Source organism: Acanthopagrus latus, chromosome 23 (genome assembly GCF_904848185.1).
Source record: "Acanthopagrus latus isolate v.2019 chromosome 23, fAcaLat1.1, whole genome shotgun sequence".
Taxonomy (NCBI): domain Eukaryota; kingdom Metazoa; phylum Chordata; class Actinopteri; order Spariformes; family Sparidae; genus Acanthopagrus; species Acanthopagrus latus.
The window spans coordinates 21,082,649-21,095,702 of NC_051061.1; the positions used below are offsets into that span (position 1 = coordinate 21,082,649).

Sequence of the window (13,054 nt, forward strand, 5' to 3'; positions counted from 1 at the left end):
CTCTAGAGATGAGGAGGATTGTGGTTTGGGCTGTGTGGAAAGTTGTAGCCGAGGGCAGATGCTGAAGCAGGAAGAAGTGGTACAGGAGTGTCTATTAAATAAAGTGAGAGGGGCTCTCTCCCTCCCTCCCCCTTCTCTTTACCTCTTTGACAACCACACTAGCCCTGTTTGATATCCCTCCGCTGTGTTCTGCAGCTCTGCAGACTCCCTTGTCTCATTTGCATTCCCTTAAAGCACACTTCCATTAAAGTCTCTCCCTGTTTTTTTTGTCTCTTCCCTCTTTCCTTCTGTTTCTTCAAATACGTCTTTTTTTTCCCTGGGTTGCTGTTTTGGAGGGAGCCTTATTCCCTGTTGACTACACAGCCTATCCCTGCTCTGCCTGAGTCAGTAATCAAACACATTGGCCCTAATACACAGGCCATTACAAGAGCTCTGATGTTCCATCTGCACACAGTCGGCACAATGGTGTCATTATATAAACAGCCCTGCTGCTGCAGCCAGCGAGATACTACCACACCAGAGTCCCGGCCTTAACTGACCTAGCCCAGTAAATGGAGAAGTGTTGGGATGATCTGACCTGAATGTGCTTGTGTAGTCGCTGCTGCTAGCTTAACAACATTATCCATCCTGAATGAATGCTTTAGTGTTACAGTATGCTATCCATTCTCACCATGACCGAGACTGTGCATGCTGTTGAGCATCAATGCAAATGTAATAGAATCAGGTTGTTGTGAAGGAATAATATCTAATGCTATTATGTTGTCTTTGCTAGCGATAGCCTCACCAAAAAGGATTAGTGAGATTAGCGATAGGCCCAACTGGAAGATAACAGCGAAGGGGGTGGGAGGGCAGAGGTTTACACATGCTGGTATATTTTATTGTTTTTGTGCAGTGAAGCTGATTCAATCTCATTTTGGCAGCTGGTGAGTCTACAGAGAAAATACGTGATTTTTTTTTTTTTTTTTTATAAGTTTAGAGTTTTTAGGACATTAAAGGGACAAAATGTAAGATATGGCCAGAATTTATGGACAGTACATTCAGAACATGAGCCAATATTATAAGTATGTAAACAAACAGCAGTGTTGATCTTAAGTCAAAATGTCTAGTGTTCCAGGGTTGTCGACTGAAGTTTGTGTGCTACAGTCGCGGCACATTCAGTCTCGTAATACCACTTTGTACCGCAAGAGCAGATAGTCAAATATAGTATAGTGTATAGTATAGGTGAGTTTGCAAATTATGTGAAAGATTATAACAAAATAAACTCCCAAAATGTCAAGAAATTAGGCATTTGAACACGTGTGTTCCTTATTAAACATAAAGTACATTAGCACACGTTCTGAATTCAAGTTTCTCTCCTCTACCAAACATCCATGAGCTTAACTGCCTCTTCAACTGTTCGTAAAGCTACTCTTGATTCAAACTTGGCGTTGACAAAATGAAACTCACCAAAACAGTCTTGTGTAGTCTTTTCAAAATCCCCGTAACCCTAACCCTCTGGTTTGGTGGAAATAAATCCTCAGTTAACCTAGAAAGAAGTGAAAATATTCCAATTCTACTCGCAGTTTTTGCCTGCTGCTGACGACTCTCTCTCTCCTCTGCTGCTGCATGCCTCTCTTGTCCTTGCCTGATGTGTTTTCTTGTCCGTTGAGTCACAGTCTGATCTGAGTCACTGTACACCACCCTTGTACTGTATCCCCTGTCTTTAAAGTGGCACCTGTCAGTCTCAGACGCTGTGTGTGGGTTACTAGATAAGTTCACTAGGAGGCTGCTGAGCCCCGTTGCCCACGATGACTGCCCCCATAATCAGTGGTCACTGCCCAGGGAAATTACAGTCAGCTAATAGGGCCACCTTTGAATTCTCGCTATATTTTCCAAATGAAACCTTAAAATACTAAAAGGGCACATTTCAGTTGTTATGAATTGCTTACGCCGGATGAGGCCTTTCTGTTGAGGTTCGTCGCTTTCAGCACAGTGATGGGAGCTTACTTTCTCTCACGTTCAGAATATTCTGATTCTAATGTGTGCTGTTGTTTTTCTCACACACACACACACACACACACACACACACACACACACACACACACACACACACACACACACACACACACACACACAGCTAGTGGATGTGCGTCCAAATCATCACTTCCCCTAATCTGAATAATCATTGAATTAAATTCAACTGTCATACCTCAGCGTCCTGGAAGGCAAGTCTGACAGTAAAAACACAGCCTCCCACTCAGCAAAGCTCCATCGCAGATGGTGATGGTAATGATATTTCATGGTATGTCTGTTACGTTACGAAAGAAAAAGTAGGATAATTATATTCGCTTTGGCGAGTGATTAGTTTTATGGAGGTGAAGAAGTAATTAATGAATTCTCTCTCATTCTCATTTATTGTTACACTTCCTTGTATTGCTCCCTCTTGCCTAACTCAAGAGAGTACAAAAGAGTATCGAGTGTGACAAAGCTTCAGCACCGATGAGTCAGAAGGAGAATTACTTAGAGGCCCCCAGGCGAAGCATACGTTTTTTGTCGTTCTCTGCAGTCTCATCAAACTCTAATACTACATGGCTAGCCTTCACTGAGTCTAGTGATACTTTCCTCTGAAATAAAGTGCCAGCCTCAGACCTGACTGAAACCAAATCCCAACAGCTCTGAGTAAAAGAATTTAGTTGTTTTCAATTTATTCCATTTTAAGTGGATGTTGGAAGTTTATTTGAGCTGAAATTTTACTTGATTACAAATATTTAATGCAGCAGTTCGCATCGCTTTCTGATTTGTAAGTGAGATGTGATTGCCATTCAGTTTTGCACGCTCGACTGTGCCGGTTGCTAGGAGGCAATCATTTCCTTCATAGCGGGAGCTTTGCCACTGAACCAACTATTTGTTGTTGAAGCATCTGAGGCATAAACATCAATCCTAATAGCATGGGAAATGCTAGTGCTTCTTCTTAAGATGCAAAGACATGCATGAAGCAACAAGCCGTCAGAAGTTAGGACTGTCAACTCTTTAAATCAATCATGAATGTTTTCCTAACTGAATAAGATTGTGTGTTTGCGTCTTCCTGCTCCTCATTTTGCCCCCCATTGCCTTGCATGATTTTCACTTGTTCATACAACATACCTCATTTTCAAATGTATTGAAATGCTAATTAAGATGTTTTCAGCTTTCAGAAAGCGTTATGTGTGCAAAGTATCCTCGGCAAACTCTTAGTAGAAACTTCACTTTTAAAGCTGCAGTGTAGTCTAATCAGTTGTGTGGATCTCTAGCCTTTTGACCACAGACTGCCCACTCACGCACACAGAGAGTCGAATCGCACTCATCATACTTGTCTCTCCCACCTTGATATCAGATTCCCCACGGCGGGGAAAACAGAAGAGAGAAAGCCTGGAGCTGTAGCAGCTCTGAGACTTGCACCAGCTTTTCTAATTATGCAGCAAAAACTGTCTACGTAAACTCTTTGTTCTCCCTCCTTTTGATTCTGGCTGGGTAATGTTCCTAATGTTCCGCTTTCTTCTGTACAGAGAAGATATGCACCATGTGGTAAACGTAAATGTTTCCCATGACAGACACACACAGCACCCCTCACCCCATATGAAAAGGACTTGTGACACCCTGTTCTTGATGAGCATGTCTGCTAAAGCAAACAGATCCTAATGATCGTGGTGATTATCGTAATGATCCAATAGAAGTGGATAATGAGGTTATTTGCTTTGGATCAAGGCAGCCTGTAAATTAATAGCTGAAGAAACAGAGGGTAGCCTTCCAGACAAGATGACTGAGCTGTGTACTTCAGTGTAACTTCGTTTAGACAGCATGTCTGTCTTTGTTTTCATGCAACTGACTGTCATTTGCCCTTCTATCCACTTTTACTCGTGCTCACCCCTCCTCACCTTTCAACCAGTGCAGTGAAATTGCTGTCCATTCTCCCATTTTGTGGTGCCCCAATCTCATAGGGATATGATGTTCTGCTCTATTAGAAGAGAAACAGTGATGATAATAATGGTGGATGTGATCAGTGCAAAAGGTCAGCCTCTGGCCTCGGGCGCGTAGCATCCTCCAAGTAGGGGGAGCGTAGAGGGCAAAGACACCCATCTCACACCCTCCAAAGACTCCTAACCTTCCTCCACCCAGAGGCACACTGACTCATAGACACAAGCAGAAGAAATGTGTTCTCCTTTGCCATTATTTCCTGCTTTCTTACTATTCCTTTGCTGTTCTCACTTGGCTATTTTCAGCAGTTTACCCTCCCACTCTCTCTTATTTATTCTCGTGATACAGAAATTCATCCTTCCCTTACTTTGTTTGTTCCTTACCTCCTTTGCTCCTTCTGTTCCTTGTTTATTCGTTACCCAGGCTGCGTGATGCTTCCTTTCTTTTTTTGTTCGCGCATTCCTTTGTTCTGTCATCCCTTTGTTTTTTTCTCTTGCTTAATTTTTGCCTTCCCTCCATCCTTCTTTCCTCTGTTCCTTCTGTTCTCCCTTCCTACCACATGGAGTGTTGTGTAATTCTAGCTTTCTTTTTGTCACAAAATAAAATCAATTTATCCACCCTGCACTTTTCTCTCCTTCCCTCCCTCCCTCTCCAGTCTTTCTCTGGTCCTCCTCATGTGCTGAGACCACAGGAGAGCTATTGTTGAAAAGTACAGACAGAAGCACAGTCAAAAGAAACAAGAGGAAAGACAGATTTTTCTTATTAAAACCACAAAAGTTGAAGAGGGAAAAAAACAGAGGCCTGTCACTGCACAGGAGGGGATCACTTTTTGACCATTAATAATACAGCGAGATCGGGGGAGGAGGAGAGAGGAGGGTGGGACGGGAAAGGCCGTGAGAGAGAGCGGAGCAGCCAAAGCTTCTACAGTACCACGTCTCATGTCTACTGCCATTTGTTTACTGCTTTTCCACTCTTTCTTTGTCTGTCCTGCCCTCCCTCTGAGCGTGTCCTTTTCTCTCAGCTGCTGGTCATAGAGGGTGGTCGCAAACAAACTCAAATTAAGGCTCAGGGGGGGGGTTGTGTGTGATAGAAATAAACGCTGGTGTAAAAACAGCTGCTGCGGATGTGCTTTGTACTCTTGTGTTCTGCTTTCGATCTCTCTCCCTCTTCACTGTTTGCCCTCCCTCACTCTGTCTTGCTGCTCGTTCTCTACGACATCCACCATACTAATCCACACAGCGTCACCCAGGCAGGTCGGTGGCTGTGGGCCGGGCGGTGCCACTGGGGAGGAGGGTAAATATCAGAGAAGGTCAGGGAGAGGAGGGGCTGGAGAGGTGGAGGGGAAGCCAAATCAGTGATGATGAAGAGAGGGAGTGAATCCACCCAGTCATTCGGGATCTGCCATCTTGGCTGCCATGAGAAGATAGTTCAGCCATGAGTGTGCGTTGATGCGTGTGTTGAGCAAACATACATTGATGAAAAATGCATGCAACAGATAATAAAATAAATATGAAATATAATTCCAAGTGATTTAGATTTTGTGTTAATTTTAGAGTTGTGATTAGGACTAAGGTTCAAAGAATTTCACATTTTATCACCCTGCACTGTCAAAAGAAATGGAAAAATTATAGAGTTCCGGTGCTTCCATTCATTCAACTGATTAAGCGTTATTTATCTGAAGTGATCTTGATACTTATCTCATACAAAATATTTCTTATAGCTGCCAATATTCAGCTAGAAACATAGACAATCACTGAACAAAGAATGCTGAATAGTCAGGTCTGCACCGCACAACAGCATATGAAAAGAAAGTAGACATATAGGTGGATAGATTATATCCCCACAGATGGAACTGTATAGTAGCTGAACCGGCATGTGTGTGAGAGTGCATGCTTACCCTCTTACAGTGTAGTATGTTGGTAAGATCAATCAATAAAAGTGGTCGAGGGATGGAGAGATCAAAGGAAATCCTCTCAACCTCCCTCCAAAAAAATAAAAATTGCAAATATGTGTGTGTGCACACATGCACACACACACTCACACACACAGAGATACACTGATACGGAGCGACGCAGTCCAATCTGTCTGTTTCATCAGCAAGCTCAGCAGGAGGAGTATTAGCTCTAACAATACCGTCTCTACTGTTTTCTGTCTTTCAGCCCCTGGCGGGGCAGAACAGTTTCTGCTGTCAAAAAATCAGAGCTAAAGTTCCAGATTGTGATTTATTTCATTAGGCAAATGAGATGTGTGAGCCCTACGGCACTGCTGACTGAGTCACCGCTCCTCACTGTCTCACTTTGTGTGTGTGTGTGTGCGCGCGCGCGTCTATGCAAACAATCACACACACACAGAAAACATGTATTTGTATTTTTCACATGTTCACTTGCTCCATTAACAGCCCCAAAACATATGTAGCATGTCTGCATCACTGTAGACTGATGAGCCAGTAGTGGCAACAGCTGTTGCCATGCCATCCTGCACAAAATGGCCTCAGATCTCCCTGTCTGATCATTTTACCTGACCACCAGAGGGGGAGCCTCTCCTCTCCTCTCCTCTCCTCTCCTCTCCTCTCCTCTCCTCTCCTCTCCTCTCCTCTCCTCTCCTCTCCTCTCCTCCATCTGCTCTGATACCATTTAGTATGCTATACCAGTCATGAGCCACTCAGTTTTGTGCAGAGTTATTATCACATATTCCAGTGATAAATGTAGAATAGATTAGTCAACACTGTCTAATTCAAATGGCATACTGAGAGTGAAAAGAATGAAAGACTGAACAATAGAATAACTCCTCTTCATGGATAGTTGGCAGTTGCATACAAATATTTATGATGCACTAACCTCCCTGTTATTTTTCTCACTTGTTACCTGCAGGATCACCCTCAGGGAGGGTGTGAGCTGAGGAAGTGCCACCCCACTCACCTGTGCCTGCTGACCACCTTGACGCTTTAGCCCCACCCCTTAACCCTGCCCCCCCACCCGGTCAGCTTCCGACATGGCTCTTGCGGTGTGGATCATCTTCAGCTGCGCTGTGACTTTCAGCAATGTAGCTCCATCCTCCCAAGGTGCGTAATTAATATCAACATGTGTGGTATTTTTTTATATGACAAATAAAGTCATCTGCATTCAGTATATGTACTGTATGTGTCCACTGTTCATTTAGAAATATGCAGTATGTATAATGTGTATTTTTTTATTGCATCACTGAGCCTGCTTGCAATGTTGCACATAAGTGCTTATTGGTTTCCCTGTGCAGTGTGACTGGCCTGACCAGGTTATTGCAAATGAGGATGTAATATTTATACGTTAGCTACGTGATGAAGGTTGTAAGCGTATCGACTTGCTGACCAGGCTGGAAACCCTGCACTTGATTAACCAAACTGTCTCTACAGGAGACGGAGCGAGAGAGAGAGTGTGTGTGAGCGAGCTGGAGAGTGTATGTGTGAATGTCAATAAAATTTCTTGTCATCTTGGTGTTAGTTGGAGCGTGGAGAGAATATAAGGGGGAATCCGTGCATGTAATGGTGCCATATGTGTGACCTCCTTGAATGTGCCATGTACCATAAGATGTTTCATTTTATGTTTGTGTGTGCATGTGTGTGTGCTGGTTGTTGTAAGCCTGGCAGCAGGTGACCTGGTTGGGCTGAAGTGATGCTGGAGGCTGTGCGTGTGTGTGATAGAAGATGTGTAGGAGGGAAGGAGCAGGGATCACAGGGGGAGGCAGAGGGCCGGCGAGGGAAAGGAGGGGCTGTTGGGTGTCCTGCTAGTGGCCTGCCACACAGACAGCAGCACACCATCTGCTGTATGCTCTCAGTCAGCTTTGTGCCAATGAGCCGCTGGGTGATGGACAGCTAGGACGAGGAACAGGAGGAGGAGCATCAGGGGCAGACGCAATCGCCACTGGGAGGGGCTAGTGATGAAGCAGGAGGAGCTGAAGAAGCCGAGGGAGGGTGTGTAAAATTAAAAAGTGTGTGTGTGTGTATATGCCTGTGTCAGCATCAGTTTCAGCAACCCCTCTGTGTAAGCTTTGATTGGCCAGGTGCAGTTCTAATTTGAGTAGGTGCTGTTTTTTTCCATTTTAATTTGGCCGCTTTATAACATTGGATTTGAGTAGCGTACGTTCTGTTCCATCGGACACATTCGGCCTCTGGCACTATTTGGTTCGTGTTTGTGGGTGTGTGGGTGTCTGTATTTGTGTGAAAATAAGCCTCCAACTATCTGTGTGACCTGGCGCTTCGGGAGTATTAATAATGCATTAATAATCAATTGACTGTTATCTGTATAAAGCCCTAAAGCACAGGCGCAAACAGCATTTGGTTTGATGAAATGGGAAAATCTTTTCCTATTGGAATCAGGCACACATGCCTGCTCATAGACTTATGCTCATGCACACCCACACCGTTATGGTGCTCCTAATTTTGCCAGCTGAATTTTGGCTGAAATGTATTTTCTCTATTGTCTTGTGAGTAGATGAGCAGAGAAAAAAGTAGAAGAGAGGGAGAAATTTAAAGGAAGAGGGCAGGGTTTGGATGTGACGAGAGCTGCTGAAATCACTCTCGGGCTAATCAGAGCTCATTTGGAAACCTGCAGGATCATCACACATGGCTTCACGGTCTAATGTGTACCCCTGCTCCTCCTCGATGTCCCAACTAATCTGCCATGCTTTAACCTTGCTCTACTCCTGACTGCACATTCTAATATTTACCCTTAACTCGCACACATTTATTCTCCACTGGAACCAGCTCTTTAACACAAATGTTCCAACCCAGCATGAGCTCTATACATGTACTTTTTGCTGCTCAGTCACACAATGCACCTCCCCGTTTCACACAGTGGTTATCTTGCTAAATTACACTACAGTTCTCAGTTTCTCTTTGAAATACACTGGCTGGGTGGACGTTTACAGTATTTTTTATCTGTGAATGCAAACACATACCCACCTAGGCAAATACAGTCTACACAAAGCCGCTCCACCAGCCTGTCGCGGCAGGCTTCCTGACAGACTGACATGCGTTCTCTGACAAACAGAATGTCCCGCTGATTCCACAGAATGCTCAGGAATGTACAACCCTTCATACGCAGTGTTGTTGCTCTGGAAGCCCATTAGGCTTGCTTAATGTGGCAGGCATTGCAGGCAGCTGCGCCGTATGTGATGAAGCCCTGACGCAGAGCTTTCATTTAGCACAGTGCAAGCACCGGTGTGTGTATTTGTGTATATCTGCACCAGCGTTGGCAGCCAGACCATTATAAAGGCTACTTATAGGTCCTTTCAGTCTGTGGGAATTTGCAAATATGTACACACTGGATACTGTACAGCATGTGTGTGTACAGTTTGTCCATGAGTGCTTAGTGATGTGTTCGGCAAGAATCTGCATGGGGTTTTTGTGCTTACATGATTGTGTTAAAGTGTCCACGTGGGTGTGTGCATGAGTATTTATGTGAGTGTGTGTGTGTGTGTGTGTGTGTGTGTGTGTGTGTGTGCCACTCATATCAGGACAACAGTGCCAGTTGACTGGTGGAATCTGTTTTCATCTCCCCTGTATTTAAGCCTTTGCTCTCAGATCAGTCGCGTGGAAAGGCCCCTGGTCCTTTAGTGCTCACGCAGACATTTTTATCTGTGTTCCCCTCCACTCCCAAGCTTTTTTCCTTCTATGCCTTATCCCCTGAACAGCAGTTATTATTTAAGGATGGGGGACTAGCTGTTTTTACACATCTTCTCAACAAAGTGCTTTAGTCTCCTGACTGTCCTTGGATGGTGACAGAATGCCTGAATGGGGACTGATCTCAATGCAGTATTTTGCTTTCTATAATGCAGGGCTGGGTACTTATTTTTCATCGAGGGCCACATGAAGAATTCACTGTGCCTTTGCACACCAGATGCTTTTTTATGACTGAGCTGACAGTTATTTCGGGAGTGTTGCTCAACCCTAGATTTAAAATTCTGAGTGAAGATCCTAAAAAAATACTTGACCTGAAACCACATCCAATATTGAATTTTCGCACAGAGAGAGTAAACTTTCAGTCCCGCAATCCTATAATATTAAAATGATAATTTCAAAACTGCGACCTACTCACTAATTCATAAGAATTGATCCACTGACAGGCTTGCAGCAATAATATTTTGAGAGGAGGCAATAAAGCGGGAGCTCCGCTAACCTTGCTATGCGAACTTGGCTTCTTGTTGTTGTGTATTTTGCTGAACAGCATATTGTATTGCTTTAATGGGTGTTTTGTAAACTCTTAGCTCTACAATTTTGTTGCTATCAGACAAGTCTAAAAAACTGAGAATACTTCAGGCAGAGTTGTGCAAAGTATTAGCTGAGCAGAATCAGCCGTCTCTAGTACAATCAATTATATTCAAACAGGTGAAGGAGGTGAACTTGGCAGGCTCATACTCTCCTCATTGTTGAGGCTGTGCTGAATTCTTTGCTTATTAATCACCTGTCAATACATCATATGGGACGTATCCTGGGAAGAATTGTTTTCATTAAACACAACAGTTCAACAGGGCTATGCCACATGACGATATCTATTGTGTGATGGCAGAAAAAAACATCTTTTGTTTCACAGTGTGCTCTGTTGTTTGTTGTGTTGCGTCAAACCCTTTACAGCAGTCATTTGGGTAAAGCTTTGCATTCTTCTGCACTGCATGGGTGCAAGCAAGAAATCGGCATGAAGGCAACGCAAACAAAGTAGAGGGGCTAATTCTGTCGCACGGACTTGGTTCAAACACAGTTTATTAACAAAACAATTTCAATATGTTTCATCATCAGGTTATAAAATTTCTCTATCGAGATATGAGATGTTGGTCATATGGCACAGCACCTACAGCAAAACCAGTGCAGCTAAAAAAACATCCCAGTGTCATTTTACATGAATAATAATTGCAGAATCATAGACAAACAGAAGACCTAAGCAGGACTTCCATGGTTTATATTCAGAACTATACAGACAACTTGTATTCTCAAGTTCCTAATGGCTTTCTGTTTTATAGACTTTAGAAGGCCATCAGAACTGGCTTATGGAGACAAGTAAACTTCTCATTTTGTCTGAAAATGACCTTTGAATATGTTTTACCGTGTTTTTTCATCTGCCATAAAGCTGAAATCCACAGGCTTCTCTGACACTAATTGCTAATCTAGCTGCTTGTGAATATTGCTGCGTATCATCTGGATTTTGCAGTAAAGAGCTGCTGTAAAGCCTTTTGTCCCTGTTTTCTCTCTCCTTTTCTCTCGTGTGCATTTCCGAGCTTTGCTTTCCTCTCCATCTTATTAGCAGTAGTCGGTGCTTCTCACTTCTCTCTCTCCTAACACTCGCTTCTTATTCCCATCCAATGCTTTCTCTCCCCTAACACCTCAGCTATTACTCCCTCTCTCTGCGTCGTGATGTCCTTCCACCAAACCCCCCCCTGTTCTCACTAGTCTACCTTCTCTCTCTTGGACCCTCATCCTATTCCCTCTACCACTTCTACTTCCCTCCCCTCCTCCTTTTTCCACCATGCCTTTCCTTTTACATCCTTCCTCTTCGCTCCCATCACCTTACCCCACTTTCTACTTACCTCCCTCCTCCAGTATCACCCTCTTGGCTCTGTTTATCTTTTCCAACCCTCTTCCTTTCTCTTGCCATTGTCATTCCCTCCTTTCCCTTCCCTTTCACTCTCTTTTGCCTCTTTCTTTCGTTCGCTACCTCTCTTGCTCCCTCCCTGGTGCTGGTGGTTGCTGTGCTCTTCAAAGCCCTTGGCTGAGAGCAGTAGATCACAGAGAGGCCTGTGTGAGTGAAAGGTTAATGGATGGCCTTTGAACATATATTGGTAGTCAGGGGCAGGCGGGAGAAGGAGGAGAGGCTGGACGAATTGGCGGTGTGTTCTTTCAAACCTCCCTTTGAAGATGACGCATGCCACTCTCATGTGTCTGCGCCTGTATACGGGGGCTACGCCTTTTTGTTTATTCATCCGCTCGCAGTATTGGTGCACGTGTGTGTCTGCGTGTGTGTCCATTTTGTCTGTGTGTTTGTGTTTGCTTGTAGTTGTGTGCGTCGGGGTATGTCAGTTTGTGTACATTGATTTGTGTATTGCAAACAAGCGCCTACATAAAGGATTGGGGACTGTGTTCCTGTTTGTGCTGTCGTGTGATAGCTGCCTCTTTTCTCTCAGGGCCCAGCTTTGTAGCCACAAAGGAGTGAGTGTGTGTGTGTGTGTGTGTGTGTGTGTGTGTGTGTGTGTGTGTGTGTGTGTGTGTGTGTGAGTGTGTGTGTGTTAAACATGTCATGTGCAGGAGAATGTGTGGATTTGCTTCTTGTGTTTTTTGTGAACTGCAGATTGATAATTACCAGCAGCAGCTTACGGCTGGCAGCCAAGGGCAGAGAGAGTTGAGAAAGGGGGGGGAGAGATGGATGAATGGAAAGGCTTGAAAAACTGTGAGATGGGGAGAAGGAGGAGAAATGGTTTGAAAGAGAAGAGGGGGAAAACTGGAGGTGAAGGGTCAGGACAAGAGGGAGGAATGAAGACATGGAGAGAACGAGGGGAGGGTGAAGGGAAAGGGTGGGGAGGGTAAATGAGAGCGTTTCTGGGTGGATGAAATTGGATGAGGGATTGAGGGATGGTGCTGAGGTGAAAAATAAAAACAAAGAGAGGAGGAAACACACAGTTAATGTTCATTGCACTGCAGGTGAACAAGATGGCAAAGGAGGATAGGAGGGATTTAGTAGCGTTTTACAGCCAAATCCATTTTTAATTCATAGATATAAAACATAAAGGTATAGGAGCATCTGAAATGCTGGACTGTAGATACAAGCAGATCAACTCATAAACATGCACAGTAAAAATACACACAGACACACACCCGGTCTTCACGTCCAAGCCTTTGGCTTAGTGTATAAGGAGGTTAATTAAGTGTCTAATGCAGCGGCAGGGTTGGGCTTTAGCACTCATCTTTCCTAACAAGTCTCTGGATGCGACTTGCAACTCTTCCAAATGCACACACACATCTTTCTGACAGCCGGCCTTGCATGGTGCTCACTCGTCAGCCCCCCCACCCCCACCATCTCCTCCACACTTTATCTCTCACTCTCTCTCTTTTTTTTCTTATCACTTTCTTCTCTTCAGTCTCTCACCACCATTCTCACTC

General features: G+C 44.2%; 1 protein-coding gene across 7 annotated transcripts in view; it reads left to right on the forward strand.

The window, feature by feature from the left end:
• Positions 1 to 13,054, forward strand: part of adgrl1a (adhesion G protein-coupled receptor L1a) — a 153,768-nt gene that overhangs the window by 90,640 nt on the left and 50,074 nt on the right. For all 7 annotated transcript variants that reach the window (XM_037088526.1, XM_037088524.1, XM_037088528.1 and 4 more), the window contains one exon: positions 6,804 to 6,994. In XM_037088526.1, coding sequence (XP_036944421.1) covers positions 6,925 to 6,994 — 70 coding nt within the window. In that variant the 5' untranslated portion in view covers positions 6,804 to 6,924. The remainder of the gene's footprint in view (positions 1 to 6,803; positions 6,995 to 13,054) is intronic.